This window comes from Stigmatopora argus, chromosome 11 (genome assembly GCF_051989625.1).
Source record: "Stigmatopora argus isolate UIUO_Sarg chromosome 11, RoL_Sarg_1.0, whole genome shotgun sequence".
Classification (NCBI taxonomy): Eukaryota; Metazoa; Chordata; class Actinopteri; order Syngnathiformes; family Syngnathidae; genus Stigmatopora; species Stigmatopora argus.
In genome coordinates, this window is record NC_135397.1 from 2,385,103 (window position 1) to 2,411,587 (window position 26,485).

At 41.7% G+C, this 26,485-nt stretch overlaps 2 protein-coding genes across 3 annotated transcripts in view; both read left to right on the plus strand.

Moving 5' to 3' along the window:
- Nucleotides 1-934: 934 nt before the first annotated feature.
- On the plus strand, nt 935-15,389 carry actn2b (actinin, alpha 2b). 2 transcript variants are annotated; one of them, XM_077613543.1, is made up of 21 exons: nt 935-1,158; nt 4,991-5,105; nt 5,181-5,300; nt 5,378-5,464; nt 5,682-5,769; nt 6,000-6,078; nt 7,386-7,467; nt 7,887-7,972; nt 8,103-8,195; nt 9,120-9,350; nt 9,430-9,577; nt 9,657-9,807; nt 11,049-11,157; nt 11,652-11,792; nt 12,372-12,554; nt 12,628-12,762; nt 13,520-13,699; nt 13,884-14,030; nt 14,118-14,183; nt 14,277-14,435; nt 14,841-15,389. In XM_077613543.1, exons 1-21 carry the CDS (start codon nt 1,027-1,029, stop codon nt 14,997-14,999), a joined length of 2,691 nt encoding a protein of 896 aa, XP_077469669.1. In that variant the 5' UTR covers nt 935-1,026; the 3' UTR covers nt 15,000-15,389. The 2 variants fall into 2 exon arrangements, with proteins under 2 accessions (XP_077469669.1, XP_077469670.1); XM_077613544.1 differs by having other exon boundaries at nt 4,991-5,300.
- Nucleotides 15,390-17,243: 1,854 nt separating this feature from the next.
- The window catches only part of ryr2b (ryanodine receptor 2b (cardiac)), a 57,097-nt gene continuing 47,855 nt past the window's right edge, over nt 17,244-26,485 (plus strand). Inside the window, exons 1-17 of the mRNA XM_077613589.1 lie at nt 17,244-17,389; nt 19,052-19,171; nt 19,987-20,091; nt 20,180-20,251; nt 20,352-20,430; nt 20,519-20,631; nt 21,680-21,803; nt 22,345-22,441; nt 22,528-22,602; nt 22,674-22,830; nt 23,123-23,287; nt 23,381-23,502; nt 23,602-23,785; nt 23,843-23,963; nt 24,029-24,124; nt 24,198-24,316; nt 24,447-24,580. Coding sequence (XP_077469715.1) covers nt 17,342-17,389; nt 19,052-19,171; nt 19,987-20,091; nt 20,180-20,251; nt 20,352-20,430; nt 20,519-20,631; nt 21,680-21,803; nt 22,345-22,441; nt 22,528-22,602; nt 22,674-22,830; nt 23,123-23,287; nt 23,381-23,502; nt 23,602-23,785; nt 23,843-23,963; nt 24,029-24,124; nt 24,198-24,316; nt 24,447-24,580 — 1,931 coding nt within the window. The 5' untranslated portion in view covers nt 17,244-17,341. The remainder of the gene's footprint in view (nt 17,390-19,051; nt 19,172-19,986; nt 20,092-20,179; nt 20,252-20,351; nt 20,431-20,518; nt 20,632-21,679; nt 21,804-22,344; nt 22,442-22,527; nt 22,603-22,673; nt 22,831-23,122; nt 23,288-23,380; nt 23,503-23,601; nt 23,786-23,842; nt 23,964-24,028; nt 24,125-24,197; nt 24,317-24,446; nt 24,581-26,485) is intronic.

Genomic DNA, 26,485 nt, shown 5'->3' on the forward strand with positions numbered 1-26,485 from the left:
CAAAGCGAGTACCACAAGTTTGTAGCACCTTAAATGCAGCATCTGACATTTTCTGGCCCTTAAGGACAAAGTCGAACTGGTGCATTAACTCAACCTGCCTCAGTTTATTTTTCCCTCTCACGAAAGCGAATCGTTCTAAAGACAATGGACGTGAAGAATGCTGAGGTGACGGAACTGAGGACGAGCCCCCAAAAAATGCATGGACTTTTTTTAGTTCCTGTTTTTTTATGGGTGTGGGCGACACCCAAAGTCTACTGGAATAGGTGTCCATTCAGCTGTTTTGAGGAAAACCAGGATAGAAGATGGGCAGCTGGGCTTTCTCCAAAGTAAACAACACAGAAACTGTCATATCTCAAATTCACTCGGTAGTTTTGGTGCTTTTTAGTGGGTTTTGTGAGGAAGAATACTTTTATTTATGTGAACCAAACCCTTTCTTGTGTTATTGTTATGACAGTCCTCATATTCATTAAAAGCTGTTTTTCTGACATTTGTTCTTTTTTTTAACTTTTACAAAATGAACATAAGATTTATGATTAATTGTCTATCAATTTCTTGGACAGGGCCAAAAAAGACATCTAAAAAATGGTAAATGATGCTTAACTTGTTAATGTCAACCCAAAACATGTCAGTGTATTACCCCAAAAAGGGGGAAATACAATTTGCAAAAAAAGTACATTTCAAATTTTACCATTGCTGCCACTTAATTTGTTTCTCAACACGTATTTTAAAACATTTTCATGTAACTTATTCCCATAACAAAAGGCTGCAAACTTGGAAACAATCCCCCTTGTCATAGTGCCATAGTTGTTGTGCCCGTGCCCGTGCGCACGAGCGCGCGCACGTGATTGGACGAGAAGTTACGTGACCACGCCCCTACTGATGATAACTCGGCGACTCGGGCCCGCCCATGGCAACCGGGGCCAGACATCCGTCGGGTCGGGGAGACGAGGCCGAAGCGTGAGAAAAGAACCTAAAAAGTCGGACGAAATTACATTATATTTAACCTGAATTCTACTCTGGGCCAAGATGATGACCATGACCCAAATCGAGAGCACGGTGTGCTACAACAACGGCTACGAGGATGTGTACATGCTCCAGGAAGACGAGTGGGACCGGGACATGCTGCTTGACCCCGCCTGGGAACAACAGCAGAGGAAAGTAAGTCGAAGAAAAGCCCTTGGTTCAACGATCGTGTCTATTAAAGTGTTAACCCCACCCTTGTATAACATTATGGTACAAATATTTGAACATCAGCATCCTTCTACTGAAGCAAAACAGTTGTCAATTTGTCAACAGTTTTTATTTACTCGTTCTGCAGGTGAGGGCTGTTTATGAGAATGACACAAGGTGGACACTTACTTAAAATACGCCATCTAGTGGAGGATCATGTAGTTGTTTTGCCCCGAGCGAGGTCACTGGTGTCAAACTCGAGGGCCGGGGGACAAATCCAGCCCTCCGCTTCATTTTGTGACTTGCAATTGTACTAAATAATGTTCCTTGCTAAATTAAAATTTAAATAAAACGGGTGTACTCCTCCATGGAAGATGGAATATAATTCCAAAAATAAAAGAATTACGAAAAAGTTACTGTATTACTATTTTTAATGATTCAAGAAAATTAAAAAAAATAATAAATTAATAGATTAATATTGACTTTTTACTGTCCTTTTTAGATCAGAAATGAAAACATAAACATGTACTCTTTTTTATTTTTAAATTCATAAAAAGGGAGAAAGAAAATAAATAATGCTTGCAAAGGTGAGGTTCAAAATCAAGCATTTGGACAATAATATTTTGAATAAACCCCATTTTTTATGGGCCCTATTTCATTTTTACAGCATTTTGTGTGCTTGACATGCTGTGAAAGAGTTAATAGTGATATTTACTTATACATCCCAATGAACAAAATGATGACCATCCCTCCAAATTTCTCACCAGTTAAGTCAAATGTGCCAAAGCTTGACGGATGGATGCAACGAGTACCAGCTAGGCTAACAATAACCCTGCTTTCCAGCGTCTCTGCTCACTCTCTCCGATGATACGCCCGGAATGCGAGCTGTCAACAGATGCTCCCAACACACGATGACGCTCTCGGGATTTAGAATGGATGCTGCGTCTAATTTTAAACCAGCGCCGCCACACCGGGCAGGCATTGTAGTAAGGCTAAGCTGCTGTCCTTGGCTCGGAATTCTTTTGTTTATAGGGATGGCATGCAGAAAATACAGCGCTTGCCTGAATCTCAATATAGCCTTGGGCCCAGAAACCCCCCCACACGCTGGCAGTTGATTTTTTTTAGGGCTTTATGGCTTGAGTTTTTTTGCACAGCTGGAGGCCCCCAGCTTTTAACTCCCGAGCCCCCCCACCATAGGATGACGAAACCGTGTATTTTTGGCAACATGAAGCTAACTTCTTCATACACAGTGGAAGCATCACTCAGATGGTTTTTTTTTTCTGTCTTCAGTCGTGAAACATGAGTTGCAAACACCAAGCGACCGTTTGACTTACTGTTAAATGATATTTCTTGTAAAACAGGCTTGCTTATTATTATGAAGTCTATTTTGGAATTTAAAAAAAGACACATTTTACCAAACCACATGTATGTACAAGGTTTGTTATATCTTACCTGGATTTTGGAATTTCATAACTATGTGTTAATGACATGAAGGTCTTGAACATACTATACAGTAATCCCTCAATTATCGCAGTTAATGTAGACTAGACATTGCCGCGATAAACGAAAAACCGCAAAGTAGAGTCACCCCTATTTAATTTTTTTTTTTTACTTCAGTGCTGAGTCCTAATAGCAAGGGGAGGACAGGGGAGTGGCTTCTGCTTGCAAATTTCAGCGTAGATTTTCACATTTTTATGAAATTGAAAATATAGATATATATATATATATATTATTTTTTTACTTCAGTGCTGAGTTCTAGTAGCAAGCGGAAGAAAGGGGAGTGGCTTATGCTTGCAATTCAGCGTGGGGTTTCACATTTTTATGAACTTACAAGAAAATGTAATTAACCCCAAAAAATTCCCCCAGAAAAAAAACGCAATGTAGTGAAGCCGCGATAGTTGAAGCCGCGATAGTTGAAGCCGCAATATTCGAGGGATTACTGTACTCTCACAAAATGTCTCAGTGTACTTAAATATGCTTTTTTTATCGTGACGTACTTATTGTTATTCAAGAGTACCTACACACAACAACAAAATTCAACGTTATGATGCAGAATATACTGCATTGGCCTGCATAGCTTTTGTTGCCGCAGGTGAGTTTATATTTAGGATGAGTATATATACCCGCATTTCCATGACCTATGCTTTCCCCCCTATTTTAAGTGCAGTTGAGTGGGTCTTGTTGAGTATTTGGCTGGCTTCGGCATTGTTGTAGTAAGTTGCTTCCTGGCTTGGATGTCGGTCGGTGTTACGCTGTCACCCAAAGTACGCTAGAACATTCGCCACTTTGATTGGGGCTACTTATAGCACTGCGCTTCTCAGAATTGCCACTTTACATGAAGATGACGTGATCGGGGACAATTTCCCATGACCTCATCAGTTTGGTGACATCTCTGGCTTTACCGCACCCACGACCCAAATCATACAGTTTTATGGAAAATGAATGAATTGAGTGCAGTGAAATTTAGTTTTAGGATCTCTTGATGTCGTACAACACAGGTGTCCAAGTGGTGGCCCGGGGGCCAAATCTGGCCCGCCGCATCATTTTGTGCGGCCCGAGAAAGTAAATCATGAGTGCCGACTTTCTGTTTTAGGATCAAATTCAAATGAAGATTATAGATTTATATTCTATTTCCTGATTTTCCCCTTTTTAAATCAATAATTGAGATTTTTTTTTAAATCAAATCTTTTTGTTTTTAGTTCAAAAAGTATTTTGTCAAATCTGAAAATAAATATATAAAATATTTTCTATTTTAAAAAATATATTTTGTTTTGAAAAACAAATGATTAAAAGACAATTTCCCTTACTAAGGAAAAAAAGCTCAAATAAACATTGTTTTACTTTTAGACAAACTGAATATTTAGGGATTTTGATCCAGTTCTTTTAATACGATTGAAAAAAAATGTTTAGGTATTATATCGAAAATGGTCCGGCCCATATGAACTCGAGTTGACGTTAATGCGGCCCGCGAACCAACCAGCGGTTTGACACCGTTATCGTACAACAATGACAAAAAACTACATTTTAAACAAAAACCTCTGTTATGCACAGTAAGATACTGTTCTAAAATACAGGTTGTGCATTCCAGTACTCCTTTTTACGCAAATCGCCCTGTTTGATATGACAATTTGTCTTATATTTCACCATGTTGGCACTTATCTCAACGTATTGTATTATCTTATCAGTAATGAAGGTGACCTGGAAGAATGATTGGGATAAGAGCGCCTAAATCACGTTGCAAATGTCCAATAGCGACCGACCATAGGGAATCATTTCTTGGTCCACTCGACACTCTCGCTCACACTTTTACGACGACGCGTCGTAATGTCGTTCCCACCCGGCGGGTCCCTTATCACGACGCACACCCCAGATCGTTCTATATTTAACGCCTTATATCAGCCGGAATGCCGAGCTCCGCGTTCGGCTCCCGGCCGGCCCTTCATCCATCGCTGGCGAATGAGCAACCTGACAAAAATAGTAGGAGATGGACAATAACCCCATCTTAACGGGATTTACAGTATCTCATACAGCACATTTCTTCTGAAGAGTCTGAAACGAAGGGACATTTGACTCATTTGGGTCGCTGCAGGCCAGTTTCCCCTCAAACTGTAATGGGAAAATCCATACTAGAAACTGAGTTACCAGTTCAAGAAATCATTGTCAGTCAGATCCAATCTGTGGTCGCTCAACTATGTGTCATTTTTGGTATGATCCATACATGCCGTGGTCTGGATACTGATGCATTGAATACGAGGCTTAATTATTCCATTGAATTTCCATTGCAGTCATTTAAGTGTGATTGATTTTCTATCTTTGTTAGACCTTCACTGCCTGGTGCAACTCCCACCTGAGAAAAGCTGGCACTCAAATTGAAAACATTGAAGAAGACCTGAGGAATGGACTTAAACTTATGTTGCTTCTGGAAGTCATCTCAGGTCACCTACTTGTGTCCGACTTCATTTTACATTTGTGTGAACAATTTTTTATTACAAGAATGTTCACGTTTGCAGGTGAGAGGCTATCAAAGCCGGATAGAGGAAAGATGCGCTTCCACAAGATTGCCAACGTCAACAAAGCACTGGACTACATCACCAGCAAAGGGGTAAAACTGGTCTCCATCGGGGCTGAAGGTACGAGAGCCCTTGACTACACTATATGAAATATCACGACATAACAATGACCGTAATCACTTCTGCTTGTTTTTCAGAGATTGTTGACGGGAATGTAAAAATGACGCTTGGAATGATCTGGACGATCATTCTCCGTTTTGCCATTCAGGACATTTCTGTTGAAGGTGGGGGAGTAAAATACAGTTTTTAAAAATTGTTTTACACTTGTAACTCAAAACGTATTACCTTAAACGAAAAAAAATAATGACACATAGCACATAGCTCAAAGCACCACTGTATATTTTCTAGTAATACATGACATTATCTTCTCATAAACTGAACAAAGCGACTGTACCTCTAACATCTGAACACAAAGCGACTGTACCTCTAACATCTGAACAGAAACATCTGCCAAAGAGGGTCTTCTTCTGTGGTGCCAGAGAAAAACCGCCCCCTACAGGAATGTCAATGTCCAGAACTTCCACGTCAGGTAAGTCCCAAAATGCCCTTCTTGACCTTCTCACCCCCCAAAAACGTTTCAGAGCTAATGTCCTTGTCTTTCCATTTGTCGAGTTTTATAGTTGCCATGTCCCAAAAAAACAGACTTTTAAAGGATATGCCCAAACTCGACATTTTGGCATCCGCAAATGTAATGGTTGAAATAGCTTCAGTTTTCCGCAAACTGACATGTCGGCTCTCTCTGCTCACGGCCGCTTGAAGCTGGAAGGACGGCCTGGCCCTCTGCGCCCTGATTCACAGACACAGACCCGACCTGCTGGACTACTCTAAGCTCAGCAAGGTGTCGTGCACGTGTGTCACCTGGGATGCTTTGTGTCACTCCCCCAAAAACTAACACTGACTGAAGCCCTTGTGCAAATTTATTAATATAATGAAATGAGTAGATTTTCACCCAGGTTCCCCACCGCTCCCATACATGTGGATTGAGTCTAATGGCAGGTATATCATTACACAATTACTGACCTTTCTCAGTGGCCTGTAAATAAGATAGATGGTGGAAGCTTAACTCGTTGGAGCAAAAAAGTTTGAACACCCCCGCACGTGTGATACCTTTCCACAAATTTGGTATGTGGAAAGTGCAATCAGCAGATTGCAGTCAGGTGCCTGTCATTTCAGCCCAACCCCCGTTAGTTGAAATGTCTGTGGAACCAACACAACACACTTCCAGGCCTAACTGATGAGAACTCCATTTTTTTTAAACCAGAACAGCTTAGTTGGAATTGATTCCATGCCCTGCCAAACACGTAAAATGTAATTTCTTCTTTAAATAGTCCTTTTCAGATTTTTCAAGAAACATCCCAATTTGGTTTGTGTGGGTGGGATTATTTTTTTTTTTAAATAAGATACTTTACAGTGAAAAGCACGTTTTGAGCAGTTCATTCCGAACTAATCAAGGCACCGCGGCGGTTCAGCAGGAGAAATTCATCCGTCGTCACTCTTGCAACCGGAAACCCTCGCTTTTCAACACTGGCTTGAACAGTCGCAGAAACACGAGCTACTTCTCATAAGAGTCAGGAAAAAAATGCTACGTCACCCGTTTCTCTAGATTTTTTTTAGATGAAACAGTGCCATTGTGCAGCTGTCAGGATTTTTTACCCAGGTGAACACATAAAGCCCCTCGGGGGGTGTCCTCCCATTCCGGCACCATCTCATCCATAGTTAGATGGAGGATCAGCTGGGCCTGCCCGTCATGCCGCGACCGCCACGGCGCCTTTGTAGTGCACAGACAATAGCCAATCCCCTAAGCCGACCTGGTTTTAATCGAAATCTTCAGCAGAGTGCTCGGCTTCAGTCAGCATTTAACACTTTGCCGTTACCCAAATACTCAATCTGAAACGTATAATTAACGAGAAGAGGAGTCGTTAGGAAGAATCCACTGTTGTTGTTGTTGTTGTTGTGCCAAATCGTTATCAAGACGCCATTGGTCAAACCGTGGCCATCAATCTAATGAAAACTAGGCTCGGTGCCATTTTCTTGGGCAAATGGGTAATTGCATGCAAGTATGAGATGTCTTCCCAGCATGAAGGTCAGGCATTTTAAGTCCGACATTGCTGTTTACGTCACGTGGAATTGTATTTCTTTATTTAGGATGATCCAATGGGGAACCTGAACCTGGCTTTTGAACTCGCCGAGAAACACCTGGACATTCCTAAAATGCTCGATGCTGAAGGTAATTATTTGGGATTTGTTTTTCTTCATTTTTTTAGTTTTTTTGTACTTCAGGAAAATTTTGTGGATGAACAAACTTTTAACATCTCTAAAACAAGCGGATAAGTTTACGATATATCTTTATACATCTGAACGCTTAATTGCTTTCACTCATTCACTGCTATTTACATGTGTAGACATCAAATCTATTTGAACTGGGAATACTGGCATTGGCTCATGTTTCGCCGCCATTGATGGCAATAGAAGTCCAATTGAATTGAACCCAGGCATTGGTAGCGATTAAAAAATCTATTCTAAACGGATTGGCTGTCTTTCGACGTCAACGGCAGCCAATTTGATCATGAAGGTTTTCCGAAATTGTCGCAATTTTTTTAAATTTTTTTTACTGGGTTTACAATAATGTATCTTCCTCTCCCACAGATATCATCAACACGCCTAAACCCGACGAAAGAGCCATTATGACCTACGTGTCTTGCTTCTATCACGCTTTTGCTGGCGCGGAGCAGGTGCCCAATCGCATTTGAAAATGAACCCAAAAGTCATATTTAGAGACCACAGCCGGAATTTCCAGATACAATTGTTTTTTTTTCGACTGGCAATAGATTTTGTTGTGCTTTTTTTTCAATCCCCTCTCAGGCCGAGACTGCTGCCAACAGAATCTGTAAGGTGCTTGGTGTCAACCAGGAGAATGAAAAGCTGATGGAGGAGTATGAGAGGCTGGCCAGCCAGGTAAAGATAGGGAATGTTGTCAAGTGGACTTTGTATTTGAATTTTTAGATGAGAAAGAGTGGAAAAATAGAAATGAGACTAATGAGTGGTTGTTTAAAAGATTCAATTCAAAGATGGCTATTTTCCTCTGTAAATTTGAGGATTTCATAAATTGCTGTGAGGAGAATATTTTGGTATTTTTGCTGTTTATAGAAATATGCAACGTGTATTCATCTATGGATAGATACAATATATGGTAGTCTCGTTAGGTTACAGTTTATTTTTCACAGTTCACTCTATAGTAAGCACTCCAATATCGCGGTTAAAATAGATCAAGTAATTGAAAAATCGCAAAGTAGGGTCACCCCTATTGTAACTTTTTATTTTTTTCAGTGCTGAGTCCTAGTACCAAGAGTGGCTTCCACTTATGAGTTTCAGCGTGGATTTTCACATTTTTATGAACTTAAAAAAAAAAAAATCGCAAAGTAGTGAATACGCGATAATGGAGGGATTACTGTATATGATTCATTAACAATGAGCTGTAAGTGTTCCTTCTAAAATTAAAAGTCACTGTTTAATTAGGAATTGCAGTAAAAAGTGCAGTCGCAATCCATCCACAAATCAGAAGAAAATTGGGTTTTAATCAGACACAATAGCTCCCGCAAATTAGATTAGAACTTTATTTCATCCCGTATTCGGGAAATTTCTTGGTTGCAGTATCAAGACAGACACAAGACACACGACAATGTAGACCTAGGTAAGAAACTGGAGCCACACTGGAAGTCCACAAGGTGTGGACCTTCTGCAGACTGAGTCTGAGGTTACCACACAGTCCCTCAGTAGTCTCGAGGTTTTAAAGATCATCTTGATCCTAGATCAGAGTATTCCTACTCGTACGATCATGGCTTATTACGTCCTAATGGTCTTTGGCATCTGCCCATCCAGCTGCTGGAGTGGATCCGCCGCACCACGCCCTGGCTAGAGAACCGCAACCCGGAGAAGACCATGGCAGAGATGCAAAGGAAGCTGGAGGATTTCCGCGACTACAGACGCCAGCACAAGCCTCCCAAGGTGCAGGAAAAGTGCCAGTTGGAAATCAACTTCAACACCCTGCAGACCAAGTTGCGCATCAGCAACCGGCCCGCCTTCATGCCCTCCGAGGGAAAAATGGTGTCGGTGAGTGGCGTCCGTCGGCGGTTGCCAGGTTGGAAAAGAGAGACCGGACGGAGCCTGTAAGATCTCGTTGTGCCTGCAGGATATCGCCACAGCGTGGCAAGGCTTGGAGCACGCCGAAAAGGGCTACGAGGAGTGGCTCCTGACGGAGATCCGCAGATTAGAGAGACTGGATCACCTGGCCGAGAAGTTTCGCCAGAAAGCCAGCAATCACGAAAACTGGGCCAGCGGTAAGCCAAGTGTCACAATTGAAATGAAAAAGTCGACGTTTCAAACCCAACTTCTGTGTCCTTCAATTTGTGCTATTAGGTAAAGAAATGTTGCTTTCCATGAAGGATTACGAAACGGCGACCCTGATTCAAATAAAAGCCATCCTGCGAAAACACGAGGCCTTCGAGAGCGACTTGGCAGCCCACCAGGACCGAGTGGAGCAGATTGCCGCCATTGCGCAGGAGCTCAAGTACGTCCCCCTCCTCCGCACCGTGTATCATGCACATTTTTATTTCCCCCTCATCATTATTTTATGATTATCATTTTTTTTAATTTTTATTAGCACGAGCTAGCGTGGGAGTTTCCACACAGACGCTCGGGGCTCCGAAAAGTAGTTTAAACCTTCAAACTTGGATTATTGCATTAGTTTAGGTCAAGGGTGTCAGACTCGGGTTGGTTCGCGGGCCGCTTTAACGTCAACTTGATTTCACGTTGGCCGGACCATTTTAGATTTAATATTTAGATTTTTTTTTAAATAAATGGATTAAAAGAACTGGATTAAAAGCCCTGAATATTCAGTTTTTTATAGATCTAAAACAATGTTTATTTTAGCTTTTTTTATTATATATATTTTTAGATTTTAGAAAATGATTTTTTAACTAAAAACAAAAAAATGATTAAAAAATTACAATTATTGATTTATAAGGGGGAAAATCAAGAAATTTAGTATACATCTATACTCTTGATTTTAATTTGATCCTAAAACAGAAAGTCGGCACTCATGATTTAATTTCCCGGGGCACACAAAATGATGCGGCGGGCCAGATTTGGCCCCCGGGCCGCCACTTTGACACATGTGATTTATAGTATCATTGAATATGGCCCATACCAGAGGCTTCAAGTTAGCCCAAATAAAACCAAGTGATTTTTTTGGGGGGGGGGGTACCAAAAATAATAATAATAATTGGACATAGGCTTTGTCATCATCATTGCTTCGACAAAAGCTTAATTGTCATCATACCCAGCTGCGTATGACGAAATTGGTAAACCGAAGCGAGCTGAAATGTCATTTTCGGACTCTGTTACATTTTTCGGGGGGGGTCCCAGATAGTCGGGTGACCAATCCCAGTGGGATTGGACACGCCAGCAACCATACACTGTTACATTCTTGGTTAATCTGTAGTTCAGGTGTGTCATTTAGGATTAAAATATAAAATCTTAGGACATAAACATTTCAGATTTACTTCATACATAGGCTATGCCACACATTTAAAAAGAACACAGAAAAACTGAATATTGATTTTGTTAATTTTTTTAACAGAGCTGTACTAACTTGACTTAGTTTACCGGTTGAATATTAATTATTGTGATGTAGATGTCTTGTAAAAAAGCATGACCCACTACAACAAATATGCAAGTTTCATTTATTCAAGTTTTGGGGTGAAAACATGATATAAGCCAACAATAAAGCTTTTTTTTTCTTTTTTCCAGTGAGCTGGACTACTCCGACGTGGCGGCGGTCAACCAGCGCTGCCAGAGCATCTGTGACTTATGGGACAGACTGGGAACCCTGACCCAGAAAAGGAGGGAGGCCCTGGAGGTAAGATTTCTTGGAAGACAGACAGCCTCATCCATTCTACTGACCGGATTCACACGCAGTCCTCCAGCAGAGTGTGCTAACGATCCACATCAGTAGCTACCGATCGGTTTCAACCAAAAATAGGCAGAGGCGTTTCATATGCCAAGTGATGAAGACATGGCTGTCATCGCGACCGGTTCCAATCTCACCGGCCACTTCCTCTGAAAAGGTCTGAGGATTAAATGTGAATGACAGCAACAGAAGCCCGCTGTTGTCCGTCCACGTCCCACTCGGCGCGCCCCCTCCCTCACCCGATCGGGCTAAAATTGGGGTTAACAAGGCCACGCTAATGTTATTCTCTCTGGGCTTCGTCATCATGACAGGTGCGAGTGGTGGCTTGGGGGTCAGGGTTATTTGTATAATGGGATTTTTATGGAAGAGGTTATCTTGGGGGTTTTGAGTTCATTGTTTGTTGGTTTGTTTCTGTCATTCATGCGTTGTTGCAATTGTTCCAGCGGACAGAAAAGCTGCTGGAGACCATCGATCAGTTGTTCCTGGAGTTTGCCAAACGCTCGGCTCCTTTCAATAACTGGATGGAGGGGGCCATGGAAGACCTGCAGGACATGTTCATGGTGCACACTATAGATGAAGTCCAGGTACGGTCGCGATATGGTAGAATAAGTCACTTTGAAAATGCTGTTTTATCTTAAAAGTAGCGGCCTATTGGAGGTTAATATGCAAAAATTCAGGAGTGATTAGCTCAATTGAGAATGAATTATTGGAAGACTGCTATGATACATATAATTATTATTGTTTACTTAATCTACAAATAAGTCAAAATTGTCCCTGGAAGACAAAATTTGACTATAAAAGCAGCAGAGCTTCAAAAGTTGTAACCTCAGACTATAAGTCATATAAACTTGTATTACAAAGAAGAATTGTGTTTGTTATCCTTTCCATTTTAGACACGTGGTAGTAAATCAAAATCAATGGCAGATACATTCCAGTCATTTATTTATCATCAAACTGCCATTTGCCCCAAAAATCCCCTTTCACTAGACCGGATTTTTTAAAATAACCGCCACGAAAAGCCTAATTAAAAGTGATACGATAACCCTCTCTGAGTTCGTTTCATCTCATTTGAATTTAAAATGACAGGTGATATCCCTCCCGAAAAAGAAAAAAAATCCCAGCTGCCAAAATGTCAGCATTTCAGCATCCGCGTCTCCCTCCAGAGTCTAATTGCGGCTCACGAGCAGTTCAAAGCGACGCTTCCGGAGGCGGATGCGGAGCGGCAGGCCATCCTGGGAATCCACAACGAGGTGCAGAAAATCTCCCAGAGCTACGGGATCAAGGCCAACATTATCAACCCTTACAGTAGCATCAATACCGACGAGCTCCTCGTCAAATGGGACAAGGTATTGAAAAGTATTGGCATTGCGGCTCCAAAAGCGCGGCTTCAAACGCGCTACCTTCTCGGTGTCGTTTCAGGTGAAAAAGTTGGTCCCTCAGAGAGACAGCTCCATGCAAGAAGAGCTGGCACGACAGCACGCCCACGAAAGGTTGAGGCGACAGTTTGCCGCTCAAGCTAATCTCATCGGACCCTGGATCCAGGCCAGGATGGAGGTTGGATTGGATTGGATAACTTTATTCATCCCGTATTCGGGAAATTTCGTTGTCACAGTAGCAAGAGGGTGAGAATGCAGATATAGGAAAGGCATTTTAGACATAAATAGATAGGTAATAAGTAAGTTAATAAATAAATACATGAATAAATAAATACGCGTGTTGCTGAAATATATATATATAGGCCCTGTCGTCATCATCAACGACAAAAGCCTAACTGCGTATGACGAAATTAGTATATATACATACATATACATATATATTATATTATATTATATATATATATATATATATATATATATATATATATATATATATATATATATATATATATATATATATATAATCGGACATAGGCCCTGTCATCATCATCTACAACAAAAGCCTAACTGCGTATGACGAAATTGGTATATATGCATACATATATATATACATACATACATATACATATATATTATATATCATATATAATATATATATATATGTACATATATGTATATACACATACATACATATACATACATACACACACATCTATATATATATACACGCATACATACAGATATATACATACATACCTATTTACCATCTCATGGAGGATAATATTATTGCATAACCTTCTCAGAAGAGAGTAGGTCAGCGAGAAGATGTCATTTGTTGCCGAACTTTAATATGTGGAAGATGAGCTTCCAACAAAGAGCACCATAACTTCTTACATCTTATCGTACAAGTAATGAAATGGATCTTGTTCAAACAGGAGATTGGACGCTGCTCCCTGGAGATCGGGGGCGCCTTGGAGGACCAGATGACCCAACTCAAGCAGTACGAGCACGTCATTGTTGCTTACAAGCCCAACGTTGACAAACTGGAGGGAGACCACCAACTCATCCAGGAGTCGCTGGTGTTTGACAACAAACACACCAACTTCACTATGGAGGTGCGAATGGACGTCTTTTGAATCTTTTGGATGGATTAAATCATCGATCGGCCCATGATGGCTTAGGTTGTCGTACTAAACTCAAAAACAATATACATCCGGGGTAATCAATCATGCTCAAAAGCCGCCATTTTCAGGAAAAGTGTACCGATCTGCACCCTGTTTTGTGATTTGACTCATGTAGCACATCCGCGTGGGCTGGGAGCTTCTCCTCACCACGGTTGCCCGCACCATCAACGAGATCGAAACCCAGATCCTGACCCGGGACGCCAAAGGCATCAGCCAGAAGCAGATGAACGAATTCAGATCTTCTTTCAACCACTTCGACCGGGTAACAAATTGGATGCGAGCGTAAAATATGAATTGGACAATTTCGTCTGCAGCCTTACCTTTCCCTCCTGTTCATAACTTACCGCAGAAGAAGAATGGCGCCATGGAAACGGATGACTTCCGAGCCTGCCTCATCTCAATGGGCTACGATTTGGTGAGCTGCTTTCCGTGCTAATGGTTCCGGTGATATTTACAGGCGTGATGTTCGCGGGCGCCATTTCTAAAGGCCATTCGTTTGTGCATTTAGGGCGAGGTGGAGTTCGCCCGCATCATGATCCTCGTCGACCCCAACGGCACCGGAATCGTGTCCTTCCAGTCTTTCATTGACTTTATGACTCGAGAAACCGCCGATACCGACACCGCCGACCAGGTGGTGGCATCCTTCCGTATTTTGGCGGCCGATAAGGTATGGAAAACTAAATTCACACACATTTTAAGTGGGTTAAAACAGCTTGACATTATGAATACCCTTTTTTTAAATTCTGTTTTGAGCATTCGCTGGGTTGAATTGAAATTAAACTGAGGAATCCAGTTACTTTAATGAGAATAAACCTTCAGGCTCGGTGCGAAATATATAGAATTACAGAATGTAAATATGCAGTATTACGATATAGAAAAATTAATGTTGTTTACGATGTGAGGCAATACTGTCAAATTCTAGGTGGATGACTCAAATTTGTTTTCTGTAGCTTTGCAGCCCACAAAAATGTTTTAAAAAAGTGAAAAATCTTCATTTTGATGGAAGTTGGACCCACTCGAATCGGTTTGAGACCCCTGGTTCCAACATACTGGTCTTTGTATTGTAACGCAGCCCTACATCCTGGTGGAGGAGCTGAGAAGAGAACTTCCACCCGAGCAAGCCGAATACTGCATCATGAGGATGCCCCCCTACAAGGTTCCAGGAGCGCCACCAGGGGCGCTGGACTACACGGCATTCTCCACCGCCCTCTACGGAGAGAGCGACCTCTAACCCCCTTGACCTTTTCTTGATGAAGTTAGAAAATGTGTAATGAAAGGGTGTTGATTGGTCAGAGATGCCTGATAAATTCAATGAAATGTTCAGATTCAAAATTCCATGCGTTGAAGGAAGTATATCATCATCCCTCAGACCTTGAAACCATTTAAAAAATGTATTTTAGGATCTTGCAGACCACAAGTTATAGTTTTAAATCCCATCATGTACACATAATTTTTAAAAAGTTCCTAGTTTTAACCCTTTCTGACTTAAATACTACAAGGATCGAGAATTAAACTCTACACACTAAGAAAAAAATAGGTTATATTTAAAGGAAATATGCAGAACAGTTTGCTCCAAAAAGCATATTCTCAGATTTTAGTATACATGAAAATATTGGAATTATCCATTCGGCCCCCTTAAAGTTGTAAAATACAAATGAATGATCTTAAAGTTATAACATCTAACATTAAATATACTTTTAGGGCAGTTATACACTGCACACATTCAAACCCCAACATTGTCTTGACATTAATAGCAATAACTCCAGTTTTTAATATAACCCTAGAATGTTTTAATTCAATGGTGCATGTTTCAATTTGGTATTTCTGTTTTCGCTTTATACACCCATTCAACCTAATTTGGCCCAAAACGCAGATGGAATGATTATAATGTTACCTTTCATTGTAACCACAGATGAAAATGAAATAAACGGTAATCAAACATTGTGATGCGTTTTTCTACTGTTTCATCTGTACATTTTTTTGGGGGGGAAGCCTTTGGTTGCACTTGGACTGAAGCAGTGCCGGAACAAATCTAATCCATGTCCAGGGGGAAGAATGCGACCCTTAAAGCCAAGTATGGTATGAGCTGATAGCGTTCATAGTCATGCTGACCTCTTAATGCATTTTGAAAAAGCCCAGGGCAAGATAAGCAAGGTTTTAGGCCCCGCCCCTGTCCCATGCGGGTCATGTGCGAAGAAAATAAAATGAAAAGAACGGTTGGATTTAAATCTGGATTAATCTCGTGATTTCTAAAACCGCATCAAACGATTCGTGCTCACAAAGTTCCACGACTCAGTGAATCATTCCATGAATTCATGAGTCAACTCATTAATTACTTCACAACGCTCCCAACGCAGAACGTGCAATAATTGCATCACCGGCGTTCACGGGTTTTCGGGCTAGTTTTGCGGGCTTTGGGAGCGAGATGATTGGCTGCTGTGTTTTGCTTCGCTTTTTTGGCATTTCTCTCTGACGTTCATCCAAGTGTTGCTGGAAATCTAGACAAAAAAGTTCTAAATAAATGTGGAAAATGCAAAAGCAGCCTGAGCTCATAAATCTCCTGCTTCTCTGCGTCCAGCAAATACACATAGTGGGGGTGCTGGTCCACCGATAAGTCCTTGGGAGGTGTGATGAGGGAATAAATAATATTCTTTGCTGTCACTTGGAGATGGATGTGTCATGAAAATACTATCTCTACTATTTCTAAAACTTCCCAATTATGAGCCATATGTCAATTATAACATGGCATTTTTCTTTATCCGGATGATACATAGTAATATATCCAAAATATATATGCATATATATGTAAATATGTGTATATATGCATATACGTATATGTAAATGTATATATATATGTAAATGTATATATATATACACATATATATATATACATACATATATATATATATATATATACATTTACATATATATGCATATATATTTTGGATCCATTACTATGTACCATCCGCATAAAGACAAATGTCACATTTTAGAATTGACATATGGCTCATAATTGGCAAGTTTTAGAAATAGGATAGTATTTTCATTTTCACATAAAAATATTTTTATATTTATTTATTTTTTTTTTTTAAAATTTAGGGGGGCCTGGTGGAGGAATGGTTAGTGTGTCAGTCTCGCATTTTTGGGGTTCGATCTCAAATGGTATATTCCAGTTTCCTCCCACATCCCAAAGACATCCATCCAAAGCAAATCCAACACTTTAAATGATCCCTAGGTTTGAGTGTGAGCATGAATGGGATGTCCTTTGCCCTGCGATTGGCTGGCCACCAATTCAGCTCCAGCACCCCCTGCGACCCCTTGTGAGGATCAGTGTTACAGAAAATGAATGAATGCCTTTGGTCAAAGGCAGCAGTAGTCGAGAAAGTTGAAGGCAGCAAAGTTTGGGCCAACTTTGGCAAGCGGAATCAAAAGTAAAAAGTGGAGTGTTTCCGCCCGCCCGCCCACGTGCTGCCCACGTCCGATCCCATCCGTCTTTCCACCCAATTGACGCACTGACGGACGGACTGACGCTCACTTCTCCTCATCATTCGTTTCTCGAAATTTCGGGAAAAAATGCCTGACTTAAACGACGGCGATGACGAATTCCACTACCTCCGAACGGTCAGTATTCTTGTTTAATGAATTCAATGATAGCAATCTAAAATAAGTGGCCAAATCATCATAATAATACACGCGATGGCTCAGCCAAAAGTTTGTAAACTATCCCGTCGCCTTCAACAATAATCAGCCACGATGAGATCCACGTTTGCTGGCGAGGTTGAAACAAACAAAACGCTTTTTATTCATTTCCTGCGAATTTTAATCCACTTTTTGCACATCTTTTTGCTTTTTTTTATTGGGCGATTTATATATGCCATGTTATAAGGCACTTGTTGCGTATAAATGTTTGCAATGAATTGTGAGTACAGTATGAGTTTATTTTCGCTTGGATGACTCAAGCGAGAGATCACAAATGGCCTCAATATCTCTATTTTAATGCGTAATTCCATCTCAGGTGCCTTGTTGGAAACGTATGATTTTATCCGATAAGTAAAGCTCGGGTGTGTTATGGATGGGAGGCTGGGAACTATTAAAAACATGGTAATAAAACAAAATCTAATATAAAAAGATCTTGCATAAGCAAAAACCGAGTCCACTTAATACTATCAGAAGACTTTTCAGAAGATATCAAACCAGAATGCCGCTACAAGAGCACAAAATCATTTTAAATGTGATATTTTGCATGAGACGTGCATGAAAATGACATTTTATCCATCACTGGCATTAAGAATTTCATTTGAAATCATTCATTTTCTGGACAAGGGTCGCAGGGGGTGCCGGAGTCTATCCTTGCAAACTACGGCCACCAGGTGGATGCCACCCTGAATTTGTGGCCAGCCAATCACAGGGCAAACAGTCATAACTAGTGTTCAATTAGCTTTGTATGCATTTTTTGGGGGCTGTGGGAGGAAAACTGAGTACCCGAAGAAAACCCACGCAAACCTGGGCACTACATGCAAACTCCAACTGACCTGGGATCGAACCCTCGACCCCAGAACTGTGAGACCGGCGTGCTGACCATTCACCGGCCTCATTTGAAATCCAAAAATATACAAATGATGCCTATAGAACATATGATTTTTATTTTATTTTATTGACTTTGCAGTCATTTACCCATAAAAACAAAACAGATAATGTGTTACCACAAACTGCACAGATAAAAACCTCCTAAGTGGAGATAAACATCTTCAGGACCGTCGATATCTCAGCGTGGTTTGACGGCCTCCAGAGCGCCGCCGATATCGACGAGACGAACGAGGGTGGTCTTCCCAAAATGGCGCGACACAATCCGGACGCGGAGAGGTGTCGACGGTCCCGGTCGTACTCGGGCCGTCGCCGCCTCCCCCTCGCCGATGGTTCCTAAAATAGCTCCGGCGACCCGATGGCCTTCAAGTCCTCCATTTGCTTTTTAAAAGAAGATAAGCCTGACAGAGTCCAAACGGCCATCAAGTCAACGCTTATTTATAAAGCGCAGCAGTCCAATAAAGTGCTGTAAAAACAAACAAATCAAAAGCATTATATCGACAACCGGGACGAAGGAATTGAAGTCGAAAGTCGCTTTTGTGGATCTGCTGATACCAAATCCGATCAAATACCTCACAAATGAGATGGAAAGCAAAGCATGTCAAAATTGCATTTTTGAAACAAAGCTATCCAATATTAAAGCAATATAAGAGGGTTATCAGTGATTTCACGGTCATTTTTTTTACGTGTTTACGGCAGGGTGACGAGGTGGTCCTGCAGAGCGTCTTCACGTCTCGGGAGGAACACGTGAAAGTTTGCCTGGCCGCCGAGGGCTTTGGTAGCCGGCTCTGCAAGCTGGAGCCCACCTCCAACTGTAAGGTAAGAGCCACCTACTTGAGCAGTCTTATGGTGATTCTGCCTTTAGTGCAGGGGTCAGGAACCTTTTTGACACAGAGAGCCATAAACAATTCCTATTTTCAAATGTTATTCATTGAGAGCCATACTCAAAATTTAAGAGTAAAAATGTGAAAATGAGATGTGATTTTTTTGGGGGTAATTTTACCACTTTTAAAGTACTATAAATGAATTATTTTGACAACACTGTTACCCAGTTGCTAATCAATGAAAATATGCATGCAGAAAAGTCTAATGAAAAAAAAAAGGATGATTGATGTTAGAGGAAGTGTGAGCGCCATAGTGTGACGCTCCTATTGGTGCATTCGGGATTCGGCTCTGTCACCAGCAGTTTAAATACATATTTTACCTCGCAGGTTAGCGAAGAGCCACATGCACCAATCAGAAGAGCCACATATGGCTCCTGAGCCATAGGTTCCCTACCCCTGCTCTAGTGGGAACATTGATCTCCTTGGAATAATGTTTTTTTTGGGACTTACATCATCACTTTCCCACTTTCAATTGTCAGACGATAGAGACGACAATTCTCGACTGTTTTCTTTGAATCATCCATCCTCTGGCCGAACTCTTACCCTTGTCGGTTTCCTCTATGCAGAAGCAAACCGTTTCAAATGTTGAAAAAATAACTTTCATTGCTCTTTGACAAGATCCAATCATTTAATTTTTGTGTCAAAATGGTGACAGTGGGACGTTAAGGTTGTAATCCAATTGAGCTCGACCATTGACTTTGATTTGATTTGGCACTCCACCCGACTTCCTCCCCATCCTTGCCCTCCTAGAACGTTCCCCCAGACTTGTCCATATGTGGGTTCATCCTGGCCCACTGTGCTTCTTTGAGAGCTCTCCAGGAGATGCTGGCACACTGCGAGAACCTGGCCACAGAGGTTCGTCTAATCTAATCAGTCCTACAGCCAACTGAAAACCCTCTCCTGATTATAAACCCCTATATTTTCTGTACATGTCACCTGTCAGGGAGCCGTGGGGAACCGCCGCACGCTTCTGTACGGCCAAGCCGCGCTTTTCCGGCATTCGTACAGCAGCATGGTGAGTCATCCCACTTTCCCCGAGGAGATAAATAACATGTTGTTGTTGTATTTTTTTTTTAATCTGGAATAAATCCACCTGGGGTTTATTCTACCTGCAGTATCTCAGCTGCTTGTCCACCTCTCAGTCCTCCACTGACAAGCTGGCTTTTGATGTGGGGCTCCAGGAGGATGAAGCTGGTATTTTTTTAGATCCTTCTAGCAAGGCCAAGTGCGTACTTGAGATTTTTGGATACAAATGCACTCTTGTTGTTTTTCTGCGTCTCAGGTGAGGCTTGCTGGTGGACAGTTCACCCGGCTTCCCGGCAGAGGTCAGAAGGAGAGAAAGTGCACCTCGGTGATGACCTCATCTTGGTCAATGTGTCCTCGGAGAGATATCTTGTAAGTCAAGGGTGTCAGACTTGATTTCACGTGGGCAGGACCATTTTAGATATAATATTTAGATTTTTTTAAATATAAATGGATTAAAAGAACTGGATTTAAATCCCTGAATATTCAGTTTTTTATAGCTCTAAAACAATGTTTATTTTAGCTTTTTTTAAATATATTTTCAGATTTTACCAAATGATTTTTGAACTAAAACAGAAAAACACAGAAAAACGGATAAAAAAATGACAATGATTGATTTAAAAGGGGGGAAATCAGGAAATTTAACATACATCTATACTCTTCATTTTAATTTGATCCTAAAACAGAAAGTTGGCACTCATGATTGACTTTCCCGGGCCACACAAAATGATGCGGCGGGCCAGATTTGGCCCCCGGGCCGCCACTTTGACACGTGTTGTAAATTATAGTACATTTTTGGAGAAATAAGTGGCGGAAATGGGATTGGGATTGGAATTGCAGCCATATTCACACAAATGATTTGTGCATTACGTAAAGAAAACTTTTTTTGTCCCAATACTTGAGGTATTTTGTGGCTTCCACATTCCAGAAATGTTAGATTTTAAATGATGCAAATTTGAGAATTTCAAGAGGCTGACGTGCTAAATAGCTTTTTCACTTGCCTGTCAGATTATAGACACGTAAAATATTTTACTTGAGAGAAGGGCAAGTGTTCCAGCACATCTGCATTTTTTTTGTGGTTTACACCTCCTTTTCTCTTTATCTTTTTTATGGAGCACTTTTCCGTGCTGAGGAATTTTAATGACTCACTTCAGGCACAAGCATTTCACGGATGTCTATTATGGGACCCCAAAAGATTCATAATTACTCTATCACCAGTTAGCATTCGGCACTAACATTTTAGTAAGTTTAAAAATTGGAGATGATTAGTTTCTTGGATTATTATTGGCAAGAACCTCTACCTTTTTTTTTTCATTTAAAATGTCACCTTTTACCCTGAGGACACCACCAATGGTGTCCAAGCCACGTTATCGGAAAACAAGAGGGACCTCAGGTTGAGTCATGGTTTTTGTCTTTCCAGCATTTGTCTTTTGGCACGTCGGGTGACAACAGAGTCTCGGGCGACGCTCTCGTGGTGGACGCCGCCTTCAGCCACTCTCTGTGGAGTGTTGCTCTGGTTTGCTCTCAAAGTGGACTCGCTCAAGGCAAATTTTCCTCTTATTTGCTCCCTTGTCATTCTGAAAATGAAATCAAGTGCTATTGTTCAAAAGCCTATGGCGATTTCTATCGGATGCTAATTGTTCGGAATGTCCTTAAAATGACTAAATGCTGCTATCAAAAATATCACGAGTAATAACATTCAACTTGTTTAATGGAGACTACTGGATTTTTCGGACTATAACCAAAGAATACACAAAGAAGAGGGAAAAAAAGTACCTATGTATCGCACTGGAGTATAAGTCACATTTTCAGGAGGGCAATTTTATTCAAAAATCAGAAACTAAGAACAAACATGTTAAATTCACAATAGTAAAATGGAGAACTGGCTAAGCATACGTTTTTCAGATCAATATAGCAAAACAACATAAGAAATTGTCGGTGGTCAGACAGAAAAAAAGTAAAAATAAGTCGCACTTGAGTATTAATTGCAGGCCCATCTAAAGCAGGAAAAAAGCGAGACTTATAGTTGGGAAAATATGGTATTTAAGCGGAGATGATATTTCATACCTGCTGTTCCACACGTAGGATACCTGAGGGGCGGCGACACGTTCCGCCTGCTCCACAGCCACGCTGACGCATGTTTAACGACTTCCACGGCGGAGCAGGAGGAAGAGCAGCATAGGTCAATTGCGAGGAGGAAACTCATTTACATGTCCATCTGATGAAAGGCCACTTCTCCTTTCAATTTGCGTCTTTCTTCTATTCTAGGGTCATGCATTATGAGACCGGATCCGTTTGTCGACAGGCCCGCTCGCTGTGGAGGCTGGAGATCCTGCGTGTAGGGTAAGTAGAAACGGATCGAATTTGACTTTGGGGAAGACATGTACCGTGATTGATGATCATCCGACGTCAAGGTGGAGCGGCAGACATACTAGCTGGGGAGAGCCATTTCGACTCCGTCACGTGACAAGCGGACGCTACCTGGGCCTGACGGACGAACGAGGTGTCAATTTGCTGGATCGGGACCAGGCGGACGTCAGCGCCACCTCTTTCTGCTTCCGCTCTGCCAAGGTGGGCCTGAACGCACGGCGCAAATCGTCCAAAAGTCGGCGGTTGTACATATCGTTCCGTTTTGGGGTTAACCCAGTTTTGGCTTGGTTGATTTTGATTTTTAAAAAAGGGGTATTTTTTTACTGGGTCGATAACTGAAACCGATCGTTTTCTGGTTAAAATTCTACCTTGTGTGCTCATTTGGTAATTTGTTCAATTTTGAAAATCCGATGGATTCGGATCATGTGCTGCCTGATTGCAGTGAAAACCATTTGTGCATTTAAGGGTCCGTAAAATACGTTTCCATCTTTAGGAAAAACTGGAGTCGGCCACAAAGACTCGTTTGGATGGCATGGGATTCCCCGAGATCAAATACGGAGACTCCGTGTGTTACCTTCAGCATGTCAACTCCGGCCTTTGGCTCACTTACCAAGCAACGGACAGCCAGACTGCGACAATGGGAGGAGCTAAAAGAAAGGTCCTTTCTATTGGCGCCTTGCCAATCATTTAAAAGCAAAAAAACAGTTTGAAAGCTCTTGAAAACTAAATATTGAGAACGCCCTATTTGCAGGCTATTTTCCATAGTGAGGGACACATGGACGACGGGTTGACGCTGTCTCGGTCTCAGAGGGAAGAATCGCACACGGCCAGCCTCATCCGGAGCGCCACTTCCCTTTTGACTACTTTTATCAGGTTTTGGAAACCCCAGACCTGAGAGATGGATTAACCAATGATAGTGGAAGTTGTAGTATTTCATATATTACGTTGTAATCCCCAATCTCTTTCTTTCAGAAAACTCGATTCTCGTAACGAACGAGGAAACGTAGAAGCCGCCGTTTTACCGATGGCAAGCGTCAGGCGTAGTCTGCTGGACCTCATGAGCTTTTTCCAGCCGCCGGCAGAGGAGCAGAGTCACGAAGCTCGACAAAACGGCCGAGCCGCCTTAAAGAAGCGGCAGAATATGTTTCGAGAAGAAGTAAGATGACGTGAAAAGCCAGATCGGATAAATCGTTTGACGGGACGTTTCTCTCAGGGCGTGGTAGGGTTGGTTTTGGAGTGCATTGACCAGCTGCACCAACGCGGTCACGAGGACGCCGAAAACGACGACGGGAAAAGTTGGGAGGACATCCTCGGACGATTTTATGAGCTTCTGGGTATCGTGCGTTTTGAGAATTTTCATTGGACGGAGAATGCGATTGAAGATATTATTTCGTTTCAGCCTCTCTGATCAGGAAAAACCGTGCAAACTGTGCGCATTTTTCCACTTCTCTGGACTGGCTGATTAGCAGACTGGACCGACTGGAGGCCTCCTATGGTAGCGTCCAATCTTGACACCACTGGAGATTGGGTTTTTCCCCGCGATTCCTATTTATCCGTGTCACGCGTAGGAGTTCTGGAGGTTCTGCACTGTGTTTTGGTGGAAAGCCCCGAAGCCTTGAAAGTCATTAAAGAGGGCCACATACACGCCATCATCGGCTTTCTCGACAAGCACGGATGCCACCACAAGGTCGGGATTTGTTTTTTGCTAGGTCAACCAAAACCTTGAATTGCGTAATTTTTTACTGGGTCGCTAACTGAAACCGATCGTTTTCCGATCATTTTCTAAAGATGCCATTGGTTAAAATTCTACCTTGCAGGTGCTGGAGGTGCTTTGTTCTTTGTGCATTTGCCATGGCGTCGCCGTGCGCTCCAATCAGAACCTGATCTGCGACCACCTGTTGCCGGAGAGAGACTTGTTGCCCCAAACGCGATTGGTTAATCGGGTCTCCAGGTACTCTCGTCGACTTCATTTCTGCATTCAATCTATTTTAAATGTAAATGACCTGAATGACAAGTTGCAAATTTGACACCCCAGACCGTGACCGGACGTTTGGTCGACCGGACGTTTGGTCGACCGGACGTTTGGTAGAACGGGTTCGCTCGCTGTCAAATTATGACATCGAGTTTACTGTTGAAACCAGCTCTCAAAATTATAACAATGAGAGAGAAAGAGAGAGAGAGTGAGTTTAATATCTACAACAGTAAACTCTCTGTCATAATTTGACAGCGAGCAAACCCATTCTACCAATCGCCGTTCTACCAAACGTCCGTTCTACCAAACGTCCGTTCTACCAAACGTCCGTTCTACCAAACGTCCGTTCTACCAAACGTCCGTTCTACCAAACGTCCGGTCGACCAAACGTCTTTCGACGAAACGTCCGAGTACCCTACACATTTAACAGACTTAATTTTTTCCGCTAGTTTCTCCCAATGAATGAAATCCATGTCTTTGTAGCGGATGAATTCCATTTGACCCAGTTCACCCATTTAATCGCGAGGACTAGCTTGGTTCTAATTCCCGGCAAGAGAATCTAGCCAAACATAACGCTTGATTTAAGAGCCGACTAGTTTATCAGGGGAGTGTGCTTATCATTAGTAATTCATGGCGGTGTCAACACGCTGCTTCTTTTCACGTGTTCAGCAAATCACCCGCTTGCGAAATGCCATCCTCCTCCTCGTAAACGTTCATCCGCCGGTCGCCTCGACGACAACCAAGTACTCGACTCTATAACTCGGCCCATTTTAATGGCTGCTTTCGTGCGTCTGCTGCGCAGAGATTATTATTATCTGGGAAGTTTTTGACGTATTGACAAACATTGGTAGACCTTTTCCGTCCTCGAGCTGTGTCATGTTTCATGACTTGTCATCGGTTCACCTTTTTAAATTGAGCATCAGACCCACAAGCGTGTTTCTGTTTGGTTGACACGTTTCAGAAAAGTGGTTGGGGGCGTGAGGATTAATCAATGTCATTTTCTGCTTTCACGTGCATTTTTCTTTTTCTTTCAAGTTGTGAATGTCATGTTTTTTAGACATTCGCTTCTCCCGCATTTTCTTCCCCGTCGGCATGATATTTTTAGCTCGTCGTTCCGTCTCAGTTCTTTTGTGGCGCCTGTGAATTAAAATAAAAACATTTTCCCAAAACTAAACCCAAATCCCACATACTCCTGCCGTGTTAGTAAATGCATTGCTATTTTAATCAGACGGTCCACTTTTTTTTAAACTTAGATTTTCCTTTTTTTGGTGTCTTCTTTTATTTATTTTTCAAATGATTTTTTTTCTTTGCTGTCCCGAGAGGCCCGAATGCTCGGTGTTTTTTTTTTACAAGAACTGACATTTATTCTCCAGGTGGGGTACTTGATGGGGATTGGATGTGTTTTCCAGTTTGCACCGGAATGGACATATATAATAAATGTCAAGGAACCGAGTTTGAAAATGTTAACAGTTTATCTTTCGGTGTAGTTGTCACCATGAGTTTAGCATTTTAGCTATTATTGGGATTTGGACCCAAAACTCTGCAGCAGAATTTCTGAAAATGCAACTTTGTATTGCCTACAAATCAAAAACAGATCTTTCCATAATATTTCGTCTTGAATAATTACCACTATTTAAATGGCCTTTTTTATTACTTACCATTCATAGTCAGGTAAGGTAGCTCCTTGGATGAGTGGTTAGTGTGTTGGCCTCACAGTGGGGGGACCTGGGTTTGAATCCAGGAGTTTGAATGTTCTGTGGTTTTTCCAAAAGGGCAATTCTGTAGATTTATAGAAACACTGAGTTTTTTTTATTTTGTATTTGCGTTTAATGATAACTTAAATCCAATCTGGGTGCCAATTTATCAATTTATTGATGACTTAAT

What these genes read in the sequence shown, in the direction of transcription:
- actn2b (XM_077613544.1), top strand. Translation starts at nt 1,027, where the DNA reads ATGATGACCATGACCCAAATCGAGAGCACGGTGTGCTACAACAACGGC. An exon ending in ATGAGAGGCTGGCCAGCCAG is followed by an intron (nt 8,196 to 9,119) that starts GTAAAGATAGGG and finishes CTGCCCATCCAG; the next exon opens with CTGCTGGAGTGGATCCGCCG. An exon ending in CCGAGGGAAAAATGGTGTCG is followed by an intron (nt 9,351 to 9,429) that starts GTGAGTGGCGTC and finishes TTGTGCCTGCAG; the next exon opens with GATATCGCCACAGCGTGGCA.